Raw genomic sequence first — 22,069 nt, 5'->3', positions numbered from 1 at the left:
GGCAACCCCACCAGTGAGACTCACTGTTGTGAAGCAGAATGAAGAGAAGCCGATGCATTGGAAATATCCAGCATCCAGGAGAGCAAGTGAGGCAGCAAACATGGCCTCTGTGGTACTGTTGGCTATAGCACATATACAAGTGTGCTAACTGCAAGAGCTGCACACTGGGAATGACATACGTGCCCTACGTGCACGTGTGAACGCTGTGTGTTCTTTCCAAATAGATAGACTCAGACTGTCAAAGACACTCCAAGGGAATCCCACCGCTGGCCATGGCTTTAATTTACGAAAATGTAGCGGATATATTGGGGGAGAGAGAGAGAGAGAGAGAAAATGAGGAAGAGAAAGCCTTCTCTAGCAGGGGTCCTCAATCCCCAGTCCACAGCCCCTGATTACAGTGTAATTTACTCTGAGTAAATCCAAATCTACTGTACAACATCCGCCTCCCATTGAATGTGTAGATATTCTTGGACTAAGATAGCATTACTTATTTCTTACATGGAACCATAATGATGCTCTCTGCTTCTTTGAGTAGTAGCTGATCTTGGTCTACAGAACAGTGGTACCCAATCTTTCTGGCTTCATGGACCAGCAGTGGGGAGGGGGGGGGGAGAGGACCCCTTGCTAGAGAAGGCTCTCTCTGTCTCTCTCTCTGTCTCTCTCTCTCTCTCTCTCTGTCTCTCTCTCTGTCTCTCTGTCTCTCTCTCTGTCTCTCTGTCTCTCTCTCTCTGTCTCTCTCTCTCTCTGTCTCTCTCTCTGTCTTTGTCTCTCTCTCTCTCTGTCTCTCTCTCTGTGTGTCTCTCTCTCTGTCTCTCTGTCTCTGTCTCTGTCTCTCTGTCTCTCTCTCTCTGTCTCTCTCTCTCTCTGTCTCTCTCTCTGTGTCTTTGTCTCTCTCTCTCTCTGTCTCTCTCTCTGTGTGTCTCTCTCTCTGTCTCTCTGTCTCTNAGATGACTTGTCCGAATGGCTTCAGCATCGACTCCAATTCAGCCTCATCCATGCCCAAAGGCAAGTTTGACAGGTAGAGGTTGGTAGGATCCTGCTCCTGTTGCTATGGAAACAAGAAGTCAGGCTGTTGCCTAGCAATAGTCCATCCCATCCCGGGGACGCATTCCTTTGGACTTTCCCTTCCCTTCCCTTCCCTTCCTGAACGTGTCACCTGCCTCTGTTGAGATGCTTGCTGCCTCCCTTTCTCTAGGCACACTGAGGCCTTTCCATTTATGAAGAGAACTCAACATATTATCTCGGTAGAGAGCCCAGCTTCTGCTCTGGGCAACCCCACCAGTGAGACTCACTGTTGTGAAGCAGAATGAAGAGAAACCGATGCATTGGAAATATCCAGCATCCAGGAGAGCAAGTGAGGCAGCAAACATGGCCTCTGTAGTACTGTTGGCTATAGCACATATACAAGGGTGCTAACTGCAAGAGCTGCACACTGGGAATGACATATGTGCCCTACGTGCACGTGTGAACGCTGTGTGTTCTTTCCAAATAGATAGACTCAGACTGTCAAAGACACTCCAAGGGAATCCCACCGCTGGCCATGGCTTTAATTTACGAAAATGTAGCGGACATATTGGGAGAGAGAGAGAGAGAAAATGAGAAAGAGAAAGCCTTCTCTAGCAGGGGTCCTCAATCCCCAGTCCACAGCTCCTGATTACAGTGTAATTTACTCTGAGTAAATCCAAATCTACTGTACAACATCCGCCTCCCATTGAATGTGTAGATATTCTTGGGCTAAGAGAGCATTACTTATTTCTTACATGGAACCACAATGATGCTCTCTGCTTCTTTGAGTAGTAGCTGATCTTGGTCTACAGAACAGTGGTACCCAACCTTTCCGGCTTCATGGACCAGCAGCGGGGGGGGGGAGAGGACCCCTTGCTAGAGAAGGCTCTCTCTCTCTCTCTCTCTCTCTCTCTCTCTCTCTCTCTCTCTCTCTCTCTCTCTCTCTCTCTCTCTCTCTCTCTCTCTCTCTCTCTCTCTCTCTCTCTCTCTCTCTCAGGAGAAAAAGGATCTGCAGCTTAATTCAGTATCCACATTGCCACCTGGTTCGAGCAATCAGCCCCAACCAAATGGTGGCATCATAATTTGCAGAACATCTCCCAATATATCTGGAAAGCACCAGCTTGGGGAAAGTGGAATTAAAGTGATCAGCAAGATACAAGGTGTATGTTTGGAGAGGAATTAATACATCATAGAACTGAACAGTTTATCTTCAATCATTAACATCTCTAGCTTTAAAGACGTTTTGGGGGAAAAAGAGAGTGTTCTTTTCCCAGAGAACTTGGGAAAGGAATCATCACCTGACCAAGTGAGACTGAGTAATACTGGAATTATTCTGAGATTCAAGGCTGGGATATTGAACTTAATGGACACATAATTCAATCTGCTATGGTAGAGTCTCATGTGACTGCTGGGGTCTGATTCACATATAACACTAAGATACATTAGCTCTGGTTGCTGCTCTTGTCTACTTGTCTGAACGATGGCTTGCATAGAAAACCCAGGTTCCTGCAGAATTTACCACCACACCTACTTGTCATGACTGTACCCAGCACCACCCACTCCAACCACATGGCACGAAGCACCAATGGTACCCTTGAAACCCTGGGCAACACAGTAATGCTGGAGAACACACACACTGCAGAAGAGCCTCTCCATCATGGCAGGTTATAAGAAAGATCTCACTTCAACAGGGCTAAATCACAAGGAACAAGGTTAAACTAGAACAGGAGTAGGCAACCTTGGCTCTTTTATGACTCGTGGACTTCAACTCCCAGAATTCCTGAGCCAGCATGGCTTAGCTTGGAAACCTCTCCCTTTCCCCTCAGCATGGCTGGCTCAGGAATTCTGGGAGTTGAAGTCCACGAGTTATAAAAGAGACAAGGTTGCCTACCCCTGAACTAGAAGTTTAACCGTGATTGTCTTAGTCAGGAAGATTCCCATTCTCGTTTGTTGAAGGGAGGAGGACGGCTCTGCCATATAGGCCTGCAGCTCAAGGCTTACCTTGGCCATCTGGGCTTGGACCCCGCTGGCCTTGAGTGCAGTCACGGCCTTCTGAGCTGCTGTGGGGCTGTCAAAATCCACAAAGCCATAACCTGAAGGTTCAAGGAGAGGAAAGATTAATCTTGTTGACCTTGGAGATTCCATCTCTAGCTTGGACAGGTAGTCCTCGACTCACAGCAGTTCATTTAGCGACCATTCAAAGTTACGATGTCACTGAAGACCGTTTTTCACACTTATGACCACTGCGGCATCCCCCTGGTCACATGATTGAAATTCAGATGCTTCGCAAGGGACTCATGTTTACGTGAAGTCAATGGGGGAAGCCGGATTCACCGAACAGCCGTGTTACTAACTTAACAACTGTGGCGATTCACTTAACAACTGCGGGTTTAAGAAAGATTGTAAAATGGGGACAAACTCACTTGAGACATATTTCACTTAGCAACATAAACGTTGGGCTCAATTGTGGCCGCACGTTGAGGACTACCTGTATAGAGGATTCTTCCTCCAGCCCTCTGCTTCTGGGTGAGCAGCAAAGAGACTTACCTTTGCAGCCCTCCTGCCTCACCCACCTTCCTTTACATTCTCAGCTGCACCACACCCTCTAGCACACCACAACCAGCAATCATTCTGAGGGGCAAGACTAATGTTATCTGGCGGGGGGTTCGCAAACATTGGCAGGAAGGCAAGAGAGGGAGGATCTGTCTCACCGTTAAGCCATACAGACTGCAGGATCCCCCTTCTCTTCTTCCTCTTCCCCTCTCCTCCTCCTCCTCCTCCTCCTCCTCCTCCAGCTTGTACTCTGAGTGGATGCTCCATCTTTTTTCTCTCCCCAGCAATGTCTGGCATTTCAGGAATGCAGCTCCTCCCCCACACAACCATCACCCTCATGCCAATAAACCACCCCACCTTCAGACCGAGCCCATCCTCCTCAGGAAACTTGGCTCCGGAATCCGATTCTGAACCTGTCCTGTGCCCCAGCCTTACACACAGGTTTCAGACTTCGTCAGCCTTAAAGCTGTGGATGGAAGAAACCATCTTTTGAAGGAGAGATTCAATTCTCTGTGTGCGATAAGGATGTAGCAAAACAGGACAGCTTTGCGTTTCCCCCTTTGAGAAACCCCAAGCAAAACCCACACTTGTTATCCAGATCGGATCCTGGGGATACCACAATATTACTCCATACATACGAGAGGAAAACCCAGGCTGAGCTCACCTTTGCATTTATTAGTTGTTTTATCCAGGATGGCCTTGGTGGAGACAATTTTGCCATATCTATAAAAGTACAGAAAAAACGTCAAGATAAGGGATGGAATAAGCACAGCTCTTAAAGCAAGTTTGGGAAATGGATATAATAGTTCCTAACTATCCTCCCCGGAAATGCTTCTCCTTCATGGACTCTTCTCTGCTCTCCCACCCTCCACCCGAGAAGACTGAAAAATAAAGTTTTTCTCTACTCAGGAATTAAGAGCTGCCCTTCAATTAATTGCAGGACAAGCAGGGTCCACTACCGGTGAGAAAAGAAGGTTTTGAAGGCTGTATTGGGCCCTTGGTTTCCCACCCAAATCCTACAGAAGAATTGTAAATTCTTCACCGTTAACAGTCAAGAAGCTGAAAGTGTCTAGAAAAGTTTATTCAGACTTGTCTAAATCCCCTGGACAACTCTGTCACATATTTGTAAGCTGTGATGTCCCATCTCTGTGAAGGAACCCTTGGCCAGGAAGGTGAACGAAGCAACGACAAAAAAGACAACTGATCATCTAGCACAGCTCTCATTTACCACCGTGAAACTCTTCATAGGTGCCTTTATTTGGACAGAACCTGACAATAAGCCAGTTGCTACTTATTATTATTTTGGGGGGGGGGGGCAAAAAAAGGGTCTGGGTCTCCAAAGGGACAGCCATGACATTTTAAACTATCAGAACATATAGCTGGCATGTATCAGGGGGGCGATAGGAGGTGGCCCATCTTGACCAGTGATTGGTCAAGATCCCAGTCGGTTCGCAGACATGGAGCAGCACAACTCAGTGTCAAAGAGGCATCCCTAGATTAACTGCAGACTCTTCCCATTTCAAAGGCACCACAGCTCGAGTTCTGACAGCAAATGAATGGCAAAGTAACTCTGGATGTCACGTGAATCATTACAGGTAGTCCTCAACTTAGACCCGTTCATTTAGTGGCTGTTCGACACTTATAAGGCACTTATGACCAGTCCTCACGCTAACAACTGTCACAACATAGCCACAGTCACGCAATCAAAGTTTGGGTGCTTGGCAACAGTCATGGAATTACAATGGTTGCAGCATCCCAAGGGGGGTCACCTGATTGTCACTCACTCCTTCCTAGCCAGCTTCCAACAAGCAAAGTCAATGGAGGGAAGCCAGATTTGCTTAATGACCACATAACTCGTTTAACAACTGCAGTGATTTGCTTAACAACTGTGGGCCAAAAAAAGAGTCGTAACCCCAGATGCGACTCATTTAATAACCCCTTTGCTTAGCAATGAGATTGTGATCCCAATTGGGACTGCACAATTGAAGGCTACCTGTATAACAAGGCTAGGCGAGTTTTGTGATGTAAGCCGTATTCAAAGACTTTTGGGGAGTGAGGACTACTGAGAAAGCGATTGGAAGGAGGCTGGAGCTAAACTTCCATTTTTGAGTTGTGTTTTTCCTATTTATATTATTATTCCCATCCTTGAGTGCCTCCAAATGGTGGGAAATCATGTTGCTCACATTAATAATCCTGCAGTCGGTATTTAGTAGCATGGTCAGACATGGGCTTGAGAGCCTAAAGAAACCCTTTCAGAAACTGCGTTAGCTGAGGTTATCCATCTCTGCACTAGAGAACAGTCAACATACTGTGCACAGAAGAATGACCTTTGTGATGTTTGAGGTTCAGCTTTAAAAGAAAAAGAGAGAGAAAAAAAGAAACTGCACGCTCCTAATTATAACTTGCAAATAAAATGTCGAACTCTGGAAGATGTGCAATTCCTCACCGGATCTGAAATTCCAGTCTTGCGCAATACAGTCCCAGAAGTACAGAACGCTGAGTCTGGGTGGTAGAACTTCCATAGACACATATAAAAGCCTGAATGTTGTCCTTACAGGAGCCTACATTAAAACCTCAAAAGGTGAGAGCTGGGAATATTAAAATAGCCACGGCTATTCCTTTGGCTGGTTCCCACCAGTCCTTGAGCTAGCAGAAAACTCTACCAGCATAACATAAGCTGCCCCCAGTGATGATCTCTATCCTGCCACACATACGATGCTGACAAATGGTGCTGTTCTTATTAATAAGCAAGCAGGACACACACTAACAGCAGGGCATCACAAAGTGGCGGGAAAACGCTTTCCTTAATGTGGGTGAGGTAATAATAATAATAATAATAATAATAATAATAATAATAATAATAATAATAATAATAATAATAATAATAATAATAATAAAGTTGGAAGGGACCTTGGAGGTCATCGAGTCCAACCCCCTGCTCAGGCAGGAAACCCTACACCATTTCGGACAGATGGTTGTCCAGTCTCTTCTTAAAAACTTCCAGTGTTGGAGCATTCACAGCTTCTGGAGGCAGGTCGTTCTGCTGGTTAATCGTCCTGACTGTCAGGAAGTTTCTCCTTAGTTCTAGGTTGCTTCTCTCCTTGGTTAGTTTCCATCCGTTGCTTCTTGTCCTGCCTTCAGGCGCCTTGGAGAATAGCTTGACTCCCTCTTCTTTGTGGCAGCCCCTGAGATCTCATGTCGTCCTTCTCTTCGTTAAACTAGACATACCCAATTCCAGCAGCCTTTCTTTATATGCTTTGGCCTCCAGTCCCCTGATCATCTTTGTTGCTCTTTCTCTGTACTCTTTAATGTGAGTGAGATATGAGGCAGAGGCAACTTTTGACAGAGGGCTAAATCAGTGAGCTGCACTACCTGTCAAAACTTGCTTTGGTTTTACGCGCACATTTTGTACAGGTGCCGTCAAAGGGAGCCCAAGTAGCAACTGGCTCAAGCTCATTTCGAATAGGGGTTTAGAGCTGTTCTAGCAGGTTACTAAAACTGTGTTCAAAAGCGGCCCGGAGAATAGTTCAAGGGGAAAATTACACCGGAAAGCAGCAGAGAGAGGGCTGGCTGTCTCTCCTGCTTCACTGTGAAGCCTACCCCACCTCTACCATTTTAAGCTGATGCAGATCACCAAGCATGGGATCGGAGGGCTGGTACAGGATGAGAGCTCTTCTGCTGCTTAAGCGGAAAGGCTTCTGAAGAGAACGCCCAGGGCTCAGGGGAAAGTGGGTGTGCCATAGGTCCCTGGCCAATCTCGCCCTTTAGGGGTGGCCTGGCTGCAACACTAGCCAAATAGCTGCTGAAGGGTACCAGACACCTCCCGTGTCAAAACCATGGGAACTTACCGAATGCTTAAAGAGATACAGTAAGGTTTTAACTCTGGGACAGCTAAGGACAATTTTGAACTGCTTCAGGCACGGCTCCTGGAGGAAAGGAAAGCAGCAGCACCAAGACAGGGCCAGAAAAGATGGTGACTAGGATATGGGGCTCTCTACATGGGGCTCCCCTTGAGGTGCACCTGGAGGCTCCAGCTAGTTCAAAATGCGGCCGCGCGGGGGATCCTGGGGGCCTCTAGATACTCCCATGTAACACCTCTCCTACGCGAGCTGCACTGGCTGCCTGTGGCCTTCCGGGTGCGCTTCAAGGTGTTAGTAACAACCTTTAAAGCGCTCCGTGGCAATGGACCTAGGTATTTGCAAGACCGCCTTCTACCAAACACCTCCCTTCGACCAGTCCGCTCCCACAGAGAGGGCCTCCTTAGAATGCCGTTGGCCAGACAATGCCGGCTGGCGACCCCCAGGGGGAGAGCCTTCTCTGTGGCAGCTCCTGCCCTCTGGAATGACCTACCCCCCCCCGACCTACGTACAGTTGCGGACCTGCACCTTTTTCGCCAAGCCCTGAAGGCCCATCTATTCCGTGCGGCCAGCCTGGCGTAGTTTGATTATGTTTTAGTGGGGGTTTTGTATGGGGTATTTTTAGAGCAGGCTTGTTATTTAATTTGATTTTAGAATAGAAACTTGGATATATTTATCGTGGTTTTTATTATCGCCTGTTCACCGCCCTGAGTCCCGTAAGGGAGATAGGGCGGTATATAAATTCAATAAATAATAAATAATAATAATAATAATAATGCTCCCGCCACAGTTTCCCACAGAAGTGAAGAAAGAGGTAACGGTTATTCCAGCATCCTCTGAATAGTTCTGGGGCAATTAGAAACAGCCTTGGTGGTGTAATCATTTGCTAAGCATGGCCCTAACAGCCCTTTTCTTGTAAACCACTTGATTAGGTTCCTTATCCCTATCTTGCGAGGGAAGTCACAGTAACGCATGCAATTCTTTGGGCCAGTCTTCCTAGGACACCCTTAAATTCCTCCATCCTCTCTCTCTCTCTCTCTCTCTCTCACACACACACACACACACACACACACACACACAAACACACCCCGTGGAAGCCCTGAATTAGTTTCCCTTTAAAAATAGCCAGCGAACTCTGGCTCTCTTCCCCTCCCCCAAGTGCCGAGCCCTACAGAGTCCATCCCAGCTGCCCTCTGACCCCACCCGCAACGCTTCCTGTTCACCCTGAGCAGGATTTCCTGCCCAGGGAAGGACAAGCCCAGGAAATCCGACCGGCGCCAAGAACAGCCGAGTCCTGGCGCCTCCCAGCCAGGACTCAGGGGAGTCCAGCTGCAGGGTTTCAGAGTGAGATGAATCATGCTGAATGCTGTGGTTGTGGTCAGACCTCCAATGGGGGGGGAGGAGGAAGGGGGGGTCTACTGCTTTGCAGATGTGGGAATTAAGGCACAGGAGGAGGAGGAGGAGGGCACTGCACATAAATGTTGCAAGATAGGGGCAGGATCAGGAACGCCGCCCAGAATTCCCAGCTCCTGCCCAGTATTAGTCTCTGGAACTGGTTTCCTTCCCTTCCCTTTGGTCCTCCCCAAACTCTCCACCGCTGGTTGCAGCTCTCATCCATGATCCCTTCTCTCACACATTCCTGGTATGAAGCAGGCGTGTTTGTCAAGTGTGGCTTTGGGGCCAGATCCAGCATTCCAGACTGGGGTGAGCTGAGGTAAACGAGGAACAGCCCCCTGCCCACCCACCCCTCCTGGCCTCCTGGCTTCAAGTACTACAGCTTTGCTCAGTCTCCTTCGGGCAAGGCTCGGAGACGGAAGAGTAGAGCAAACCCTGGCAGGCAATTAGGGAGCCACAGACTTCACAACGTCAATATGTTGCTGCAGGCAATGTGTACGTGACTGCACTCTACTTAGTCCCCTTCAATTCCCCCCACCCCCCCCTCCCCAGAAGTCACTTTCAGAACTCTTTAGCTGGGAAATCAGACGCCTTCCCATCACTTTTTAGATAACTTGGCAAATTAGGGGGATACCAAGGCAACACTGATTATTAGTCAAGGCTCCAGTATTGCACTGAGCTTCTGGAAGATGTGGGAGTTCAATACAGCAGATAGCACTAAGGTCTTAGGCTTCTGATATCCTTAAAACAAGGACACCGAATTACAAGTTTCCACGAGGATCCAAGAAACAGGTGAGCCACAGCAGTAGCAGCACTCCAAACTTGATGAACTTCCTACAAATAATGACCTTTCTATTCAGGCTGCACTTCAGTTCCAGTAGACCGTAAAACCCAGAGCAGAAGACTGGATTCAGACCTGATGCGGCCAGCTTCCCATCCTTACAAAGAAGGACATGGTCCTTCACCAAAGTGCTGGAAAGAGCTGGGATAGCTTACGTTTTTTTATTTCTTTCTTTCTTTTTGACTTCTCAGCCAGAATATCCTAAAGGGGCCACGTAGAAGAAAGCCAAACTGTCGTCCATACACTTTCAAGTCTGGCTCCAGTTTAAGTTGTGGAATGGGGAAAAGAAGGAAAATGGGTGAAGAACCACAGTGAGGAGATAGGAGAATAGGGCAAAGGAATGAACATTCCTGATTCCTGTCTCTTCGCAGAAAAAAGCCCCTAAATCTGTAGGCAAACCTGATCCACACTTGACAATAACTGGGTGATCATTGAAATCTCTGAGAGTTCCAGATTTGTGGAACGTTTAAACTTCTCCTTTGATTTTGGTGACATGGCTAAGTCTCTTTCTGCTTCATCAACATGAATAAACAACATGAATAATCAACACAAGCACATGATGCGAAAGTGGCTCACTGCCCATATTTCTTGGTAAATCATACATTTGGCTTGTTGCCACATCACGTGAGCAATAGCAATAGCACCTAGACCAGTGTTCCTCAACCTTGGCAACTTTACGATGTGTGGACTTCAACTCCCAAAATTCTCCAGCTAGCAATGCTAGCTGGAGAATTCTGGGAGTTGAAGTCCACACATCGTAAAGTTGCCAAGGTTGAGAAACACTGACCTAGACTTATATACCGCTTCACAGTGCTTTACAGCCTTCTCTAAACAGTTTAAACAGAGTCATCCCCCAACAATCTGGGTCCTCATTTTACCAACCTCGGAAGGATGGAAGGCTGAGTCAACCTTGAGCCAGTGAGAATCGAACTGCCAAACTGCAGGCAGCCAGCAGTCAGCAGAAGTAGCCTGCAGTACTGCATTCTAACCACTGCGCCACCACGGCCCATCTATTTACTAGCGAGAAGGAACTGTATCCTCTCCAAGAGCTGAGCCAACCCTGATCCAATAATGCACAACCAACATTTTTGTATATGCTATGTTTCATACGACTGCCTTCATGACTTCATTCATCCTTACCTGTACTACTAGTGTTACAGAACTATTTTCTGTTCCCCCCCCCAGCTCTATCCGAGGGCCTCCTCAAGAGGATTGATAGGGCTTGTCCCCTTGAGGAAGTCAGGGACTGCAATGGCTTGAAAGAGCAGTTGTACAGGCAGGATAGGGATTAGCAATGGGGACACAAGTTACATGCCAGTATAAGTTTTTTTTGCTGAATTCAGGAAGTGTGGATAGCACTCGGTACTGGAGAAGACCGCTAAGTTCAATTCCCACTGAAAACAGAATACTACAGACCAAGGTCTAAATAGTAAGTACACAACATTTGGCCACCTGGATTTACTTCCCCACCCTATGAGCGATTGTCAATGTTTCTTGGATGATGGTAACTTACGGTTGGCAGAGCTTGACCAGATCCTGATCGGTGGTACCAGGATGCAGGCCCCGGATATACAAGTTTGTTTTGCTCAGCTGGTCCCCGCCACCTCCGCCACCACCTGGCCCACTGCTGCTGCTGCTGCTGCTATTGTTGTTGCAGCTGCCACTGGGGCTTGGGGGTGCCATCTGCTGGGCCACTGAGACATAAGGCTGCATGGCAAAGAAGAAAGAGCTTGTTAAATGGCTGTTGGGTCAGGCAAGGCAAAGACAGCTAGCAAGACAACGCTCCATTGTGGATGACAGGGACACAGTGAGCAGTGTGGAATTCCCATTGCACTTGGTCTAATTTTTTCTTTCAGTTCTTCATAAATGGGCAACTCTGACCTCTAATCAGTATGAGTATAAAGGAACTGTAAGTTATGTATGCAGAATGCCTTGCTGAAAAGGTGGAAGATAAGAAGAATTGTCTTGTCTCCTTTTGGTACAAAGACCCCAGCTAATTTACCCATAATGGATCTGCATCAGTGGGAGAGACCCTTGAGACAAAGATTTCTTCTGTTCTGCTTCCTAGAGGTGGAAGCCTTTACAAGTTAAATAAAATTAAAACATACAGTTGTAAGATCAGATTGGGGCAGAGAGTTTCAAGCCCCTTCCCCCTCTCAGGGCTAGAATCCCCTCACACCACCCATCCTAGGCCCCAAAGGGGTCCCTGATCAATTGCCTTCAGTCCCCGGATGGGGAGAAGTAAAGAGGTTTCCTCATCCAGGATGATCAGAAGTTCCACCCTCCCGATGGATCTGAACCCCTGAATGTAACAAAGGCCCCCAAACACTGCCACCATCAGAGAGGATAGTATAAAAGGAAGGGGGGAAAAACAGCCTTGCTATCATTGGTCAAGACACCTTTGATGTCATAATCATACAGTCAGCAAGTAAATTTGGTTAGAACATTCTCAGCTTGGACTCTTTTTATAGACAATTCCTGTCTCCCTGCAATGAACTCATAGAGCAGGGGTCTTCAAACGTGGCCCTTTTATGACTTAGTAATAGTAAGTAAAGTTGGAAGGGACCTTGGAGGTCATTTAGTCCAACCCCCTGCTCAAGCAGGAAACCCTATACCATTTCAGACAAATGGCTGTCCAGTCTCTTCTTAAAAACCTCCAGTGTTGGAGCATTCACCGCTTCTGGAGGCAGGTTGTTCCACTGGTTAATTGTTCTAACTGTCAGGAAGTTTCTTCTTAGTTCTAGGTTGCTTCTCTCCTTGATCAGTTTCCACCCGCTGCTTCTTGTCCTGCCTTCAGGCGCCTTGGAAAATAGCTTGACTCCCTCTTCTTTGTGGCAGCCCCTGAGATATTGGAACACTGCTATCATGTCCCCCCTCGTCCTTCTCTTCGTTAAACTAGACATACCCAATTCCAGCAACCGTTCCTTATATGTTTTAGCCTCCAGTCCCCTAATCATCTTTGTTGCTCTTCTCTCTACTCTTTCTAGAGTCTCAACACCTTTTTTACATCGCGGTGACCAAAACTGGATGCAGTATTCCAAGTGTGGCCTTACCAAGCATTGTAAAGTGGTATTAACACTTTACGTGATCTTGATTCTATCCCTCTGTTAATGCAGCCTAGCACTGTGTTGGCCTTTTTGGCAGCTGCAGCACACTGCTGGCTCATATTTAGGTGATTGTCCACTAGGACTCCGAGGTCCCTCTCACAGTTACTATTATTGAGCAAGGTACCCCCTATACTATACCTGTGCATTTGATTTTTCTTGCCTAAATGTAGAACCTTACTTTTTTCACCATTGAATTTCATTTTGTTAGATAGCGCCCAGTGTTCAAGTCTGTCCAGATCCTTCTGTATCTTAAACCTATCTTCTGGAGTGTTGGCTATGCCTGCCAGCTTGGTGTCATCTGCAAATTTGATGAGTTCCCCATCTATCCCCTCGTCCAATTGTGGACTTCAACTCCCAGAATTCCTCAGCCAGGCACGCTGGCTGAAGAATTCTGGGAGTTGAAATCCACAAGTCATAAAAGGGCCAAGTCTGAAGACCCCTGTTGTAGAGTCTTTCCTCATGTTTCAAAAGAGCAAGGGCTGTTCCATCCCAAAACCACCCCATTTTTCAGTACCCAAACAACAATTTTGCTGCAGAATTTTAGCTTTCTAACTAGCGTATTCATTCTTATTGGTGACTGTGATTGCCCCATTGAATGTTTTTGCTTTAATATAGTGAGCTTGCACCAAACCATAATAAGCTCTATTTAGGTTTAATTTAGCACATTGTAGAAATTCAGCAATTTTGGTTTGTAAGCCATAGTTTCTGGCTTCCCATCTTATGCAAATCCATCCAATTGTGATTCAGGACACTAGATTTAAATCAAGTCTAGTTTAATGCAAGGTATGGTGGTTAATGTTCAATATGATCTATAAGGCCAAAGGATGCAGCTTTTCCTTTTGTTCGTAACGTTTATGTGACCATCTCTACAGTTTTAGGAAGCAAATACTCTGATGCACCATTCTGTTGCCACTAGAATGTGACTGGCACTTAATTGGGAGTTAACAGAAAGAAATTCACTTTGCCAGGTAATTCTGGGAATTTGCGCTTCTTAAGAAAGAGGACTAACCATCACTTAACAAAGTTTTCAGCACATCAAACTACAATTTCCAGGATTTGGGGAGGGGAGGATTTTAACAGTAGAAATCCAATATATACTTATAGTGAAAATATGTCCTTTTTTCTTTTAAGTTTTTTTTAAAAATCTGGACAGTCTCCTGGAGACCTGAAAATGCAAAAAAAAATATTCATATCCAAAATGGTCACCTGGCCAGTATGGAGGGGGAAAAAGATTTTGTGTCTACCCAGACATCTAGCAGTGTTAGCTTCAAAAGTCAGGTGATTATTCTTTTCACAGTATAATCCTAGCAGTGCCTGCTAATGTCTGCAAATCAGACCGATTTTAAAGGCCCAGAAGCAGAGTTCTCATTCTCATTCTTATATACTTCGGTTTACTTTCTTCGTCAATGAAAAACAAGCTAGTATTTTCAGAACTACGATTTTGCCAAGCTAACTTGCTCACCCAAAGGATCGCTCGGTCTCTTTCTAAGATCCCTCTATATCCCATGATTCCTCGGGCACTTTTTTTTTTTTTACAAGGTCCTCCGATTGTGGGAAGCAGAGGAGGAGATGCAAAGGGAAAAAGGTGGAGCTCTTCCAAGTTACTTCTCCGCTCCGGGGCATGTGCAGGACATGACCAGATGTACATATGTTTGGCTGTGCAAGAAGAAGCTGTATTTCCAACCTTCCCTTGCAAAGTGCTGCTGAAGTCACTGAGTCTGCCCTGCCCACAGGGACACCCGGGGTGGAGTACTTCCATTGCAAAACTGCTCAGCTATTCAGCAGGCCTGGCTCAACGCTCAAGAGAGGCCACAGGCTGGGATCAGAAGGGGCGTTAAAGGAAGCAGAGCAAAACCAGAGTGGGACACAAGCAGGGCTTTTTTTTCTCACAGAACGCCCAAAACGGAGTTCCGGCACCTTTTTGGAATGGAACCTTGTAGGGTAGGCAAGGCGGGTTGTGTGACGTGTGTGAGTTCCGGCACCTTTTTTTTTTTTTTTTTTTAGAAAAAAAAGCACTGGACACAAGACTCAAAGAAGTAGGCCGGGGTATGCGTCCTGCTCCACATTAACAAATAAAAGCAGACTTCTCAACTAATTACCAGACTTTGATTACCGATAGTCCTCGACTTACAATCATTCGTTTAACGACTATTTGAAGTTACAACGGCACAGGAAAAAGTAACTTATGACCGTTTTTCACACATAACTTTGCAGCATCCCCACGGTCAAGTGATCAAAATTCAAACACTTTGGCAACGAGCGTGTATTTCTTTATGACGGTTGCACAGTGTCTCCGGGTCATGTGACCCCCTTTCGCAACCTTCTGACAGGCAACGTCAATGGGGAAGCCAGATTTACTTAACAACCGGGTTACTAAAATAAGATAAAATAAGATAACCTTTATTGTCATTTTTTTACTGTGGGCACAACAGCACACATCAAAAATGAAATTTAGTTGCCCGCTCTCAAAGTGAAACACATACATGACACACACCTACAACATATGTATAGACCCACACCCCTACATATACATAGCAAATAAATATTAAATACTGTCCATCTTGAATATATACTAACTTAGCAACTCCAGTGATTCTTTTAACAACTGTGGCAAGAAAGGTCATAAAATGGAGCAAAACTCACTTAAAACCATCTTGTTCAAATTGCGATTGCAAGTCGAAGACTATTTGTACATGCCTATAAATCTACTAAATAGAACCGGGATCTTTAATTTCTATTTTAATTTACAACCATAGATTGAAATAATGGGTACTCCATTGTTGGTACACTGTACCAAAATGACAAGCTTTAAATTTCCAACTAAAGCCATGGTTTAAAACAAAGTTTCACTTCAATAAATAAATGTAACAATGTTACCCTTACTCTTAGAGACAACAACTCAAATAAAATCTCAAAATAGGATAGAGACGGACTGCAATAAAATAAAACAAAATAGAACTTTTAAAAATATAAGAGCTAACTGGCTAAAATAATTATTAAACAAATTACAAGTTAGCAAAAACAAAAGGAATAAAATATTAAAAATAAACAGAATTAAATATCTAAATTTTAATTCAATTGCAACTAAAGGTTTGAGCTATTTTCGTGATGAGTCAGCATATTTAATTTTACCAATGAATGAATACAAATTTATTATCTATCATTGACTGTTATTTAGCACTGTAAAATACTAAGATTACATTTTTAAAATTCTATTCCAGCCATAAGATTCTAAATAGGGAAAACTAAACAACCACCTGGTAAGCAGGAATCTCCACAGACTTGGCCCTTTTATGACTTGAGGACTTCAACTCCCAGAATTCCTCAGCCAGGCATCCACAAGTCATAAAAGGGCCAAGTTTGAAGACCCCTGGGATAGAGCAAGACTGGCCTTTGATTTGCTAGGACAATGCTGAAAGAAGTTAAATTAAAAAAAATTAATGCCAATTTGACAGAAAAGTTAATACAGAAGGATATGTATTATTGATTCATTTTTTTCCAAGGAACTTGGGTATAAACCATTTTATATGAATCCTTTCTTAAAGGAGCTAAAAGTAAGACAGTTTGCTGGTTAATGCATTTTTTTTTAAGTTTGGGGCACAAAATGCTGATAAAGTATTTGGCCACGATGAACACTCCTTGGCATGCTGAAATTACTGATATCTGGAGTACAGCTTGGATTCTTTCATAAATCTAGATTGAGAATCTGTTTTACTTTTGAAAGACAAAAGTTTTCTCAAAGCCAGTCAAGACCAAATATTGCATGAAAGTCTGAGAAGATTTAGATCAGGCTTAATTTCTATTAGCCATAAACACATACAGTTATCTTGGATAATCAATAAGATTAGCTTGAGCATAGTGGACAAATATAATCAGTAATCTCACAGCATATCAAACTAGTGGTCAATAAAATAAATTAGAAAAAATAGAATAGCTAAGCATGAATTTTCTGAATATACAGTTGATATATTTTGTGCTTCCATGGCTCCTAGTAATGGATTACTTAACACAGGGGTGTCAAACTGCCGGCCCACGGGCCGGTTTCATCATACTGGAGCCGCGCCCACCCCATTGCCAGCAATGGCAAAAAAGCTCCGATACGTTGTGCGACGTCACGTGACGTCGTGAGTTTGACATGTCTGACTTAACAGTTAAAATACAGGCTTGAGATACAGAGTTTTTACCCAATCTAGGAGAGCAATTCAATCTCATGGAATGATCACAGTGAGACTTGTATCACAGCTACAAAACCCTAGCTTTTTTGACAGAATTGATCGCCTTTATTCCATTCATATAATATTCAAGGTATATTGTTCTTTTATTTTTGAATATATAAAATCTTAAGCCTCAGAACAGTGGACCAAGAGGCTTCTTCCTGATAATGCTAGCTGGCCTACAATTAGGAAATATAAGGGGCAACTGAATAAGGTGAAATTATGATGGTGTAGGGCAGGGGTGTCAAACTGCCAGCCTGGGGGCCGGTTTCATCGTACCGAAGCCGCACCCACCCCATTGCTGGCAACGCAAAAAGAGTCGCAATACGTCGCGACACGTCACGTGACAAGGCGAGTTTGATACCCGTGGTGTAGGGGATGTGTATTTCAACCATGCCTGAACTTGACTGAGATCTTAATGGTCAAATATATTGAAGACCGACTATTAAGTTTGTTCTTTCCAAACATAATCCCCCAAACTGTAACAACGGGTTGTATTTCAGGGTTGTGGTAAACTATAATCCTCGCATCAGGCCCGTTCCCATTAACAATGGAGGAATAATGCTAATTATTGATCAGGCGGCAAAATTACCATAAACCACTGTCTCCATTTGTCATATAAACTACAACTGCAGATTTGTCACAAATAATTTCTCACAATCCCTTCCAGCATGCTATGAAACTATTTTAAAAGATGTTTCTGAACAATCAGACCAAAAGGAAGCCTAAATTAAAAGAAGTGCAGCCTTTCTCTATGGCTATTGCTAAGTTAGCCTGGGCGTGTTGGTTGGAGAAATTCTCCTAATTTTTAAAAGGAAGGAAAGAATATTTAAAATGCCCTCTCAGTGCTGATGAAGAAGACGATGAATCAATCATATGTAGAGAGAAGCTACAGACAACAACGCGTTTTTTTCTATTTGAAAAGCTAGCCAATTTCTCTATCCTTTTGATCAGTCTTTTGGATAATACCCTTTCTTTGCCAGCATGCCACCATCTCTAGTTCTTCAACCAGTTTTTACTGCTATAAAAGTCAACATGAACTAAATCTCCTAGCAGTCCATTCCAGCAAGTGATGGGGAGGGTTGCAATTCAGCAAATTTCTGCAACTCCCCAATGGGAGATTGTAGGCATCTTTTTCCTGCTATGTCTGCATGATGTCACATTCCTCTCATCCCCACCCCACAAGGGAGGGAGGCTTAAAGATCCTTAGCTGAACAGGTTTTGAAATATTTTCCCTCTTGACCCGGCAGTATCCAAGAACTGCCTCAAGGTGTACAAAACCTGTTAGGCTGAAGGAGGCAGGGGACTGCAGAGAACTTGAAACAGAGACAATAGAGACAGGATAGGGATTGCCAATAGGATGCATATTTCACACAAGCATAGTTTTTTGCTGACTCAAGAGTGGGCAGAGAACATTTCAATTCAGCAGCGAGAGAAGTCCCAGAAAGATGGTGACATTGGTATCTATTATACTGACTGCTAGACCGTGGGCTAATAGAGAAGTGTGCAAATCCAGCTGAGGTTCTTTCAGTAAATGAAACATTCACATTTCTTACAATATTTAAAAAGAGAGGAAAACCAGTAAAGCAATAACAATAAAATGTACAGGTAGTCCTCGGCTTACAACAGTTCATTTAGTGACCGTTCAAAGTTACAACAGCACTGAAAAACGTGACTTATGATCATTTTTTCAGTTATAACCTGTGCAGCATCCCCAGGGTCACGTGATCAAAATTCAGACGCTTGTCAACTGGTTCATATTTATGACGGTTGCTGTATCCCAAGGTCATGTGATCTCTTTTTGCGACCTTCTTAAAAGCAAAGTCAACGGGGAAGCTAGATTCACTTAACCAGGCTACTAACTTAAAAACTGCAGTGATTCACTTAACAACTGTGGGAAGAAAGGCTGTAAAATGGGGTAAAACTCACTGAACAAACGTCTCACTTAACAACAGAAATTTTGGGCTCAATTGTAGTCATAAGTTGAGGACTACCTGTAATTCGAAAATAGAAGCATATAAAATGTGCAAAACTTCCTATTCCAGTGCGTAATAGGCATTAAACCCAGACTGCGTACAAAATTATACAAGTTATATGTAGGATGTGTTGTATGAAATAAAATTTATGTACCCAACCGACAAGATTTAGCCTGCAGTCTCAGAAAAGTTGGTTTTATTCCAAAAGCAAAATTCATTCAGAAAAGTACCACATAAATCCAGGTTCTTTTGAGGGAAGATCATTCATGCCTTTCCCCCAATGAAGAGAAGACCTTCCAATCTGCAAGAAATCATTATATATATATACACTGACATTAAAAAAGATCTATCTAGGTTACTTCTAGATGTGCTGTAATGCAGGGGTCCCCAACCCTCAGTCCGTGGACCAGTACTGGTCTGTGGCATGCCAGCAACCGGCCTGCACAAACAAGCAAAGCCCTATCCGTGGGATGCAGGCAGCACACAAAACCACACATTCTCCAGTCTGTGGAAAAACCTTTCTCCATGGAACCGGTCCCTGGTGCCCAAAAGGTTGGGGACCTCTGCTGTAATGCACTTCACAGAAGGCTGGTTGGTAATTCAGAAAGGTACCATCTCCACCACATATCCCGAATGCCTCAGTGTGGGAAAAGCTTGGTGACTGATTTAAAATGGAATAAATGTTTTTTTTCCTCTTTGGGAAGCCTTGCAGCTTTCTGATAGGAGGCCAACTGGAGCTTTATGAAATCTTCAGACTAAGCCTGTCAAAAAAAAAAAAAAAAAGATACAACCAATATTTCCTCTTTCTGTCTTGGATTTCCTATGTCCGGGCTCATAGTGTTGGACAGGATCTCCCTTGTGCCAATCCATATTTTCCAAGGACAGGATGAGGAAGTAAATGAAAATCCACAAGGTCACCCGTTTTATAAAACATGACAACTATATCGTATATGTGACAGACTTGGCTCCGATCTATGCTTAGCTAGTTGATCAGCCACTAGCATGACAGCTTAGTATTCCTCAAAGGAGCGTAAATTCCCCTTCTCAGTCGTATAGATCCGTCTCACCTGAGCAGTCCTTAGATGGCCAGCTTTGATGAAGCAGCTTGAGCTCTAGACTAAGGCATTTGAAACAACTTATTATCTTCATCCTGGTAAATCAGAGCATTTATTAGGGGCAATAGTCTTGCAAAACCAGAAACCCACTGCAGGTCTTGCTCTTAGGGGCCTAAGCCAGGGCTTTTCAATCTTTTCACCCATTGTATCACTTTTAGGATATGGCAATATCCGAGTACCACCAGTCGCCTAGAAAGGTGTCAAAAACTCGATGACCCCCCTCAAAAGGAAAAAAGTGATGAAGTACAGGTAGTCCTCGACTTACAACAGTTCGCTTAGTGACTGTTCAAAGTTACAATGGCACTGAAAAAAGTGCCCCCCAAGCCACAGCTGAGCAAGACACCTGCCTGCCCACACAGCGGTGTTCTTCCTCCTGTCCAAGGTTTTCATTGTTGTGAGCATTTCTGTTGAGGATTGGCAGCGGGCGTGGGGGGTGTTTGGTTTTTATTCCCCCTGTCTGCTGGGTGGTTGCAGCAGGTTTTGGTCATTTCACATGATCCTGGGACACTGTGACTGTCCTAAATATGAATCAGTTGCCAAGCATCTGAATGTAAATCACAAGACCCTGGAGATGCTGCAACATTCCAGCTGATTGGCACTTCTTCTGGGCTCAGCAGAAGCGCCAGGATCAGCGCCGAGCTCCAGCTGGAGCCTGGCACTGATCCTGGCGCTTCCGCTGAGCCCTGACAGCCCTGCAGCTCCAGCCATCTCTCGCTCAGGCTTGTGCGGTGCTGCCACCAGTTCAGCTCATCCCCCTCCCCCGCTACCACTTTTCTAGGATGGTTGCGTACCACCTGCCAGGTGCCAATGTACCACAGGTGGTACCTGTACCATTGGTTGAAAAGCCCTGGCCTAAGCTAACACAAATACTCCCTTTTCAGGAAGGATGATGGACAGACAGACTGACCAGTGGCTGCTAAGAAGGAGCATTAGACAGATGTAAGAGGTTCAACTTGAAAGGGACATCAACTAGCTGGATGCATTCCTAGGGCAGCCATCTGTTGTTCAAATTCTTGGACTACTCTCTACCTAACTCTCAAGATTGTTAAGAGCACTTTATATTCAAGATCTGTACCCTAAGGACTTGAAAGAATATGAGATACCTGTGTGCGTTATGGCAAAGAAAAGTTGTTTTTTTTCCAAAAAATTGTAAACACACCCAATGGAACGCTCTCCTTTGGAGAAGTTTGCTGTTGGGGATTACAAGGTTTCTTTTCCAGTAAAGTTTACATTTTCAACGGGTGCATGGATGCATAGATAAATTAACCCAATGGGATGAAAAGGAAGTGTTGCTCCAAGTGAACAAATGAGGGCCTACACTAACACAGGCACCTTGGAGGGGTGGCAACTCTAATAGCAGCCTATTTGCTCCAGTATATAAATAAATATGAACTCTAATGCCATGAAGAAGAAAAATTACAGGGCTTTCCTAGTGATGGCTCCCCCCTCTCACAGTGGAATTTTCCACCTGATGGAGACCTACAAGATCAGTTCTCTTGCAGGGCAAAAATAGAAGATCATCTAAGACAGGGATGTCAAACTGCTGGCCTGTGGGCGGGTTGCATCATATGGAGGCTGCGCCGACCCCAACTCCAGCAATGCAAAAAAAGTCGCGATACATCACGTGATGCAGCGAGTTTCATACCCGTGATCTAAGAGAACTCTTAACAGGTGCTTTAATTGCAGACATCTTTCCAATGGAACTGACAGATGCATAGATGAATGAAATGCTAGCTCAGCTGTCTTGGCCCACCCCTTCACATGCTGGCAAGGTGCCTGTTCCAACCTGCTCTGCAGACATGTCAAACTATCTAGACCCATACCAGTCGGGTTTCAGGCCGGGGCACAGCACGGAAACGGCATTGGTCGCGTTGGTCAATGATCTCTGGAGGGCCCGGGACAGAGGGTACTCCTCTGTCCTTGTTCTTTTGGACCTCTCAGCGGCTTTTGATACCGTAGACCACGGTATCATGCTGCGGCGTCTCGGTGAGTTGGGAGTCGGAGGC

At 44.8% G+C, this 22,069-nt stretch overlaps 1 protein-coding gene across 1 annotated transcript in view; it reads right to left on the bottom strand.

Moving 5' to 3' along the window:
• Positions 1 to 22,069, bottom strand: part of RBMS2 (RNA binding motif single stranded interacting protein 2) — a 71,909-nt gene that overhangs the window by 17,514 nt on the left and 32,326 nt on the right. Inside the window, exons 2-4 of the mRNA XM_015819899.1 lie at positions 11,165 to 11,358; positions 4,223 to 4,281; positions 3,007 to 3,098 (exon numbers count right to left, since the gene is read on the bottom strand). Coding sequence (XP_015675385.1) covers positions 3,007 to 3,098; positions 4,223 to 4,281; positions 11,165 to 11,358 — 345 coding nt within the window. The remainder of the gene's footprint in view (positions 1 to 3,006; positions 3,099 to 4,222; positions 4,282 to 11,164; positions 11,359 to 22,069) is intronic.

Source organism: Protobothrops mucrosquamatus, unplaced genomic scaffold (genome assembly GCF_001527695.2).
Source record: "Protobothrops mucrosquamatus isolate PMUCROS unplaced genomic scaffold, P.Mucros_1.0 scaffold_151, whole genome shotgun sequence".
NCBI lineage: Eukaryota > Metazoa > Chordata > Lepidosauria > Squamata > Viperidae > Protobothrops > Protobothrops mucrosquamatus.
The sequence above is the reverse complement of the archived record's forward strand: the minus strand, read 5'-3'. Positions and strand labels throughout refer to the sequence as shown.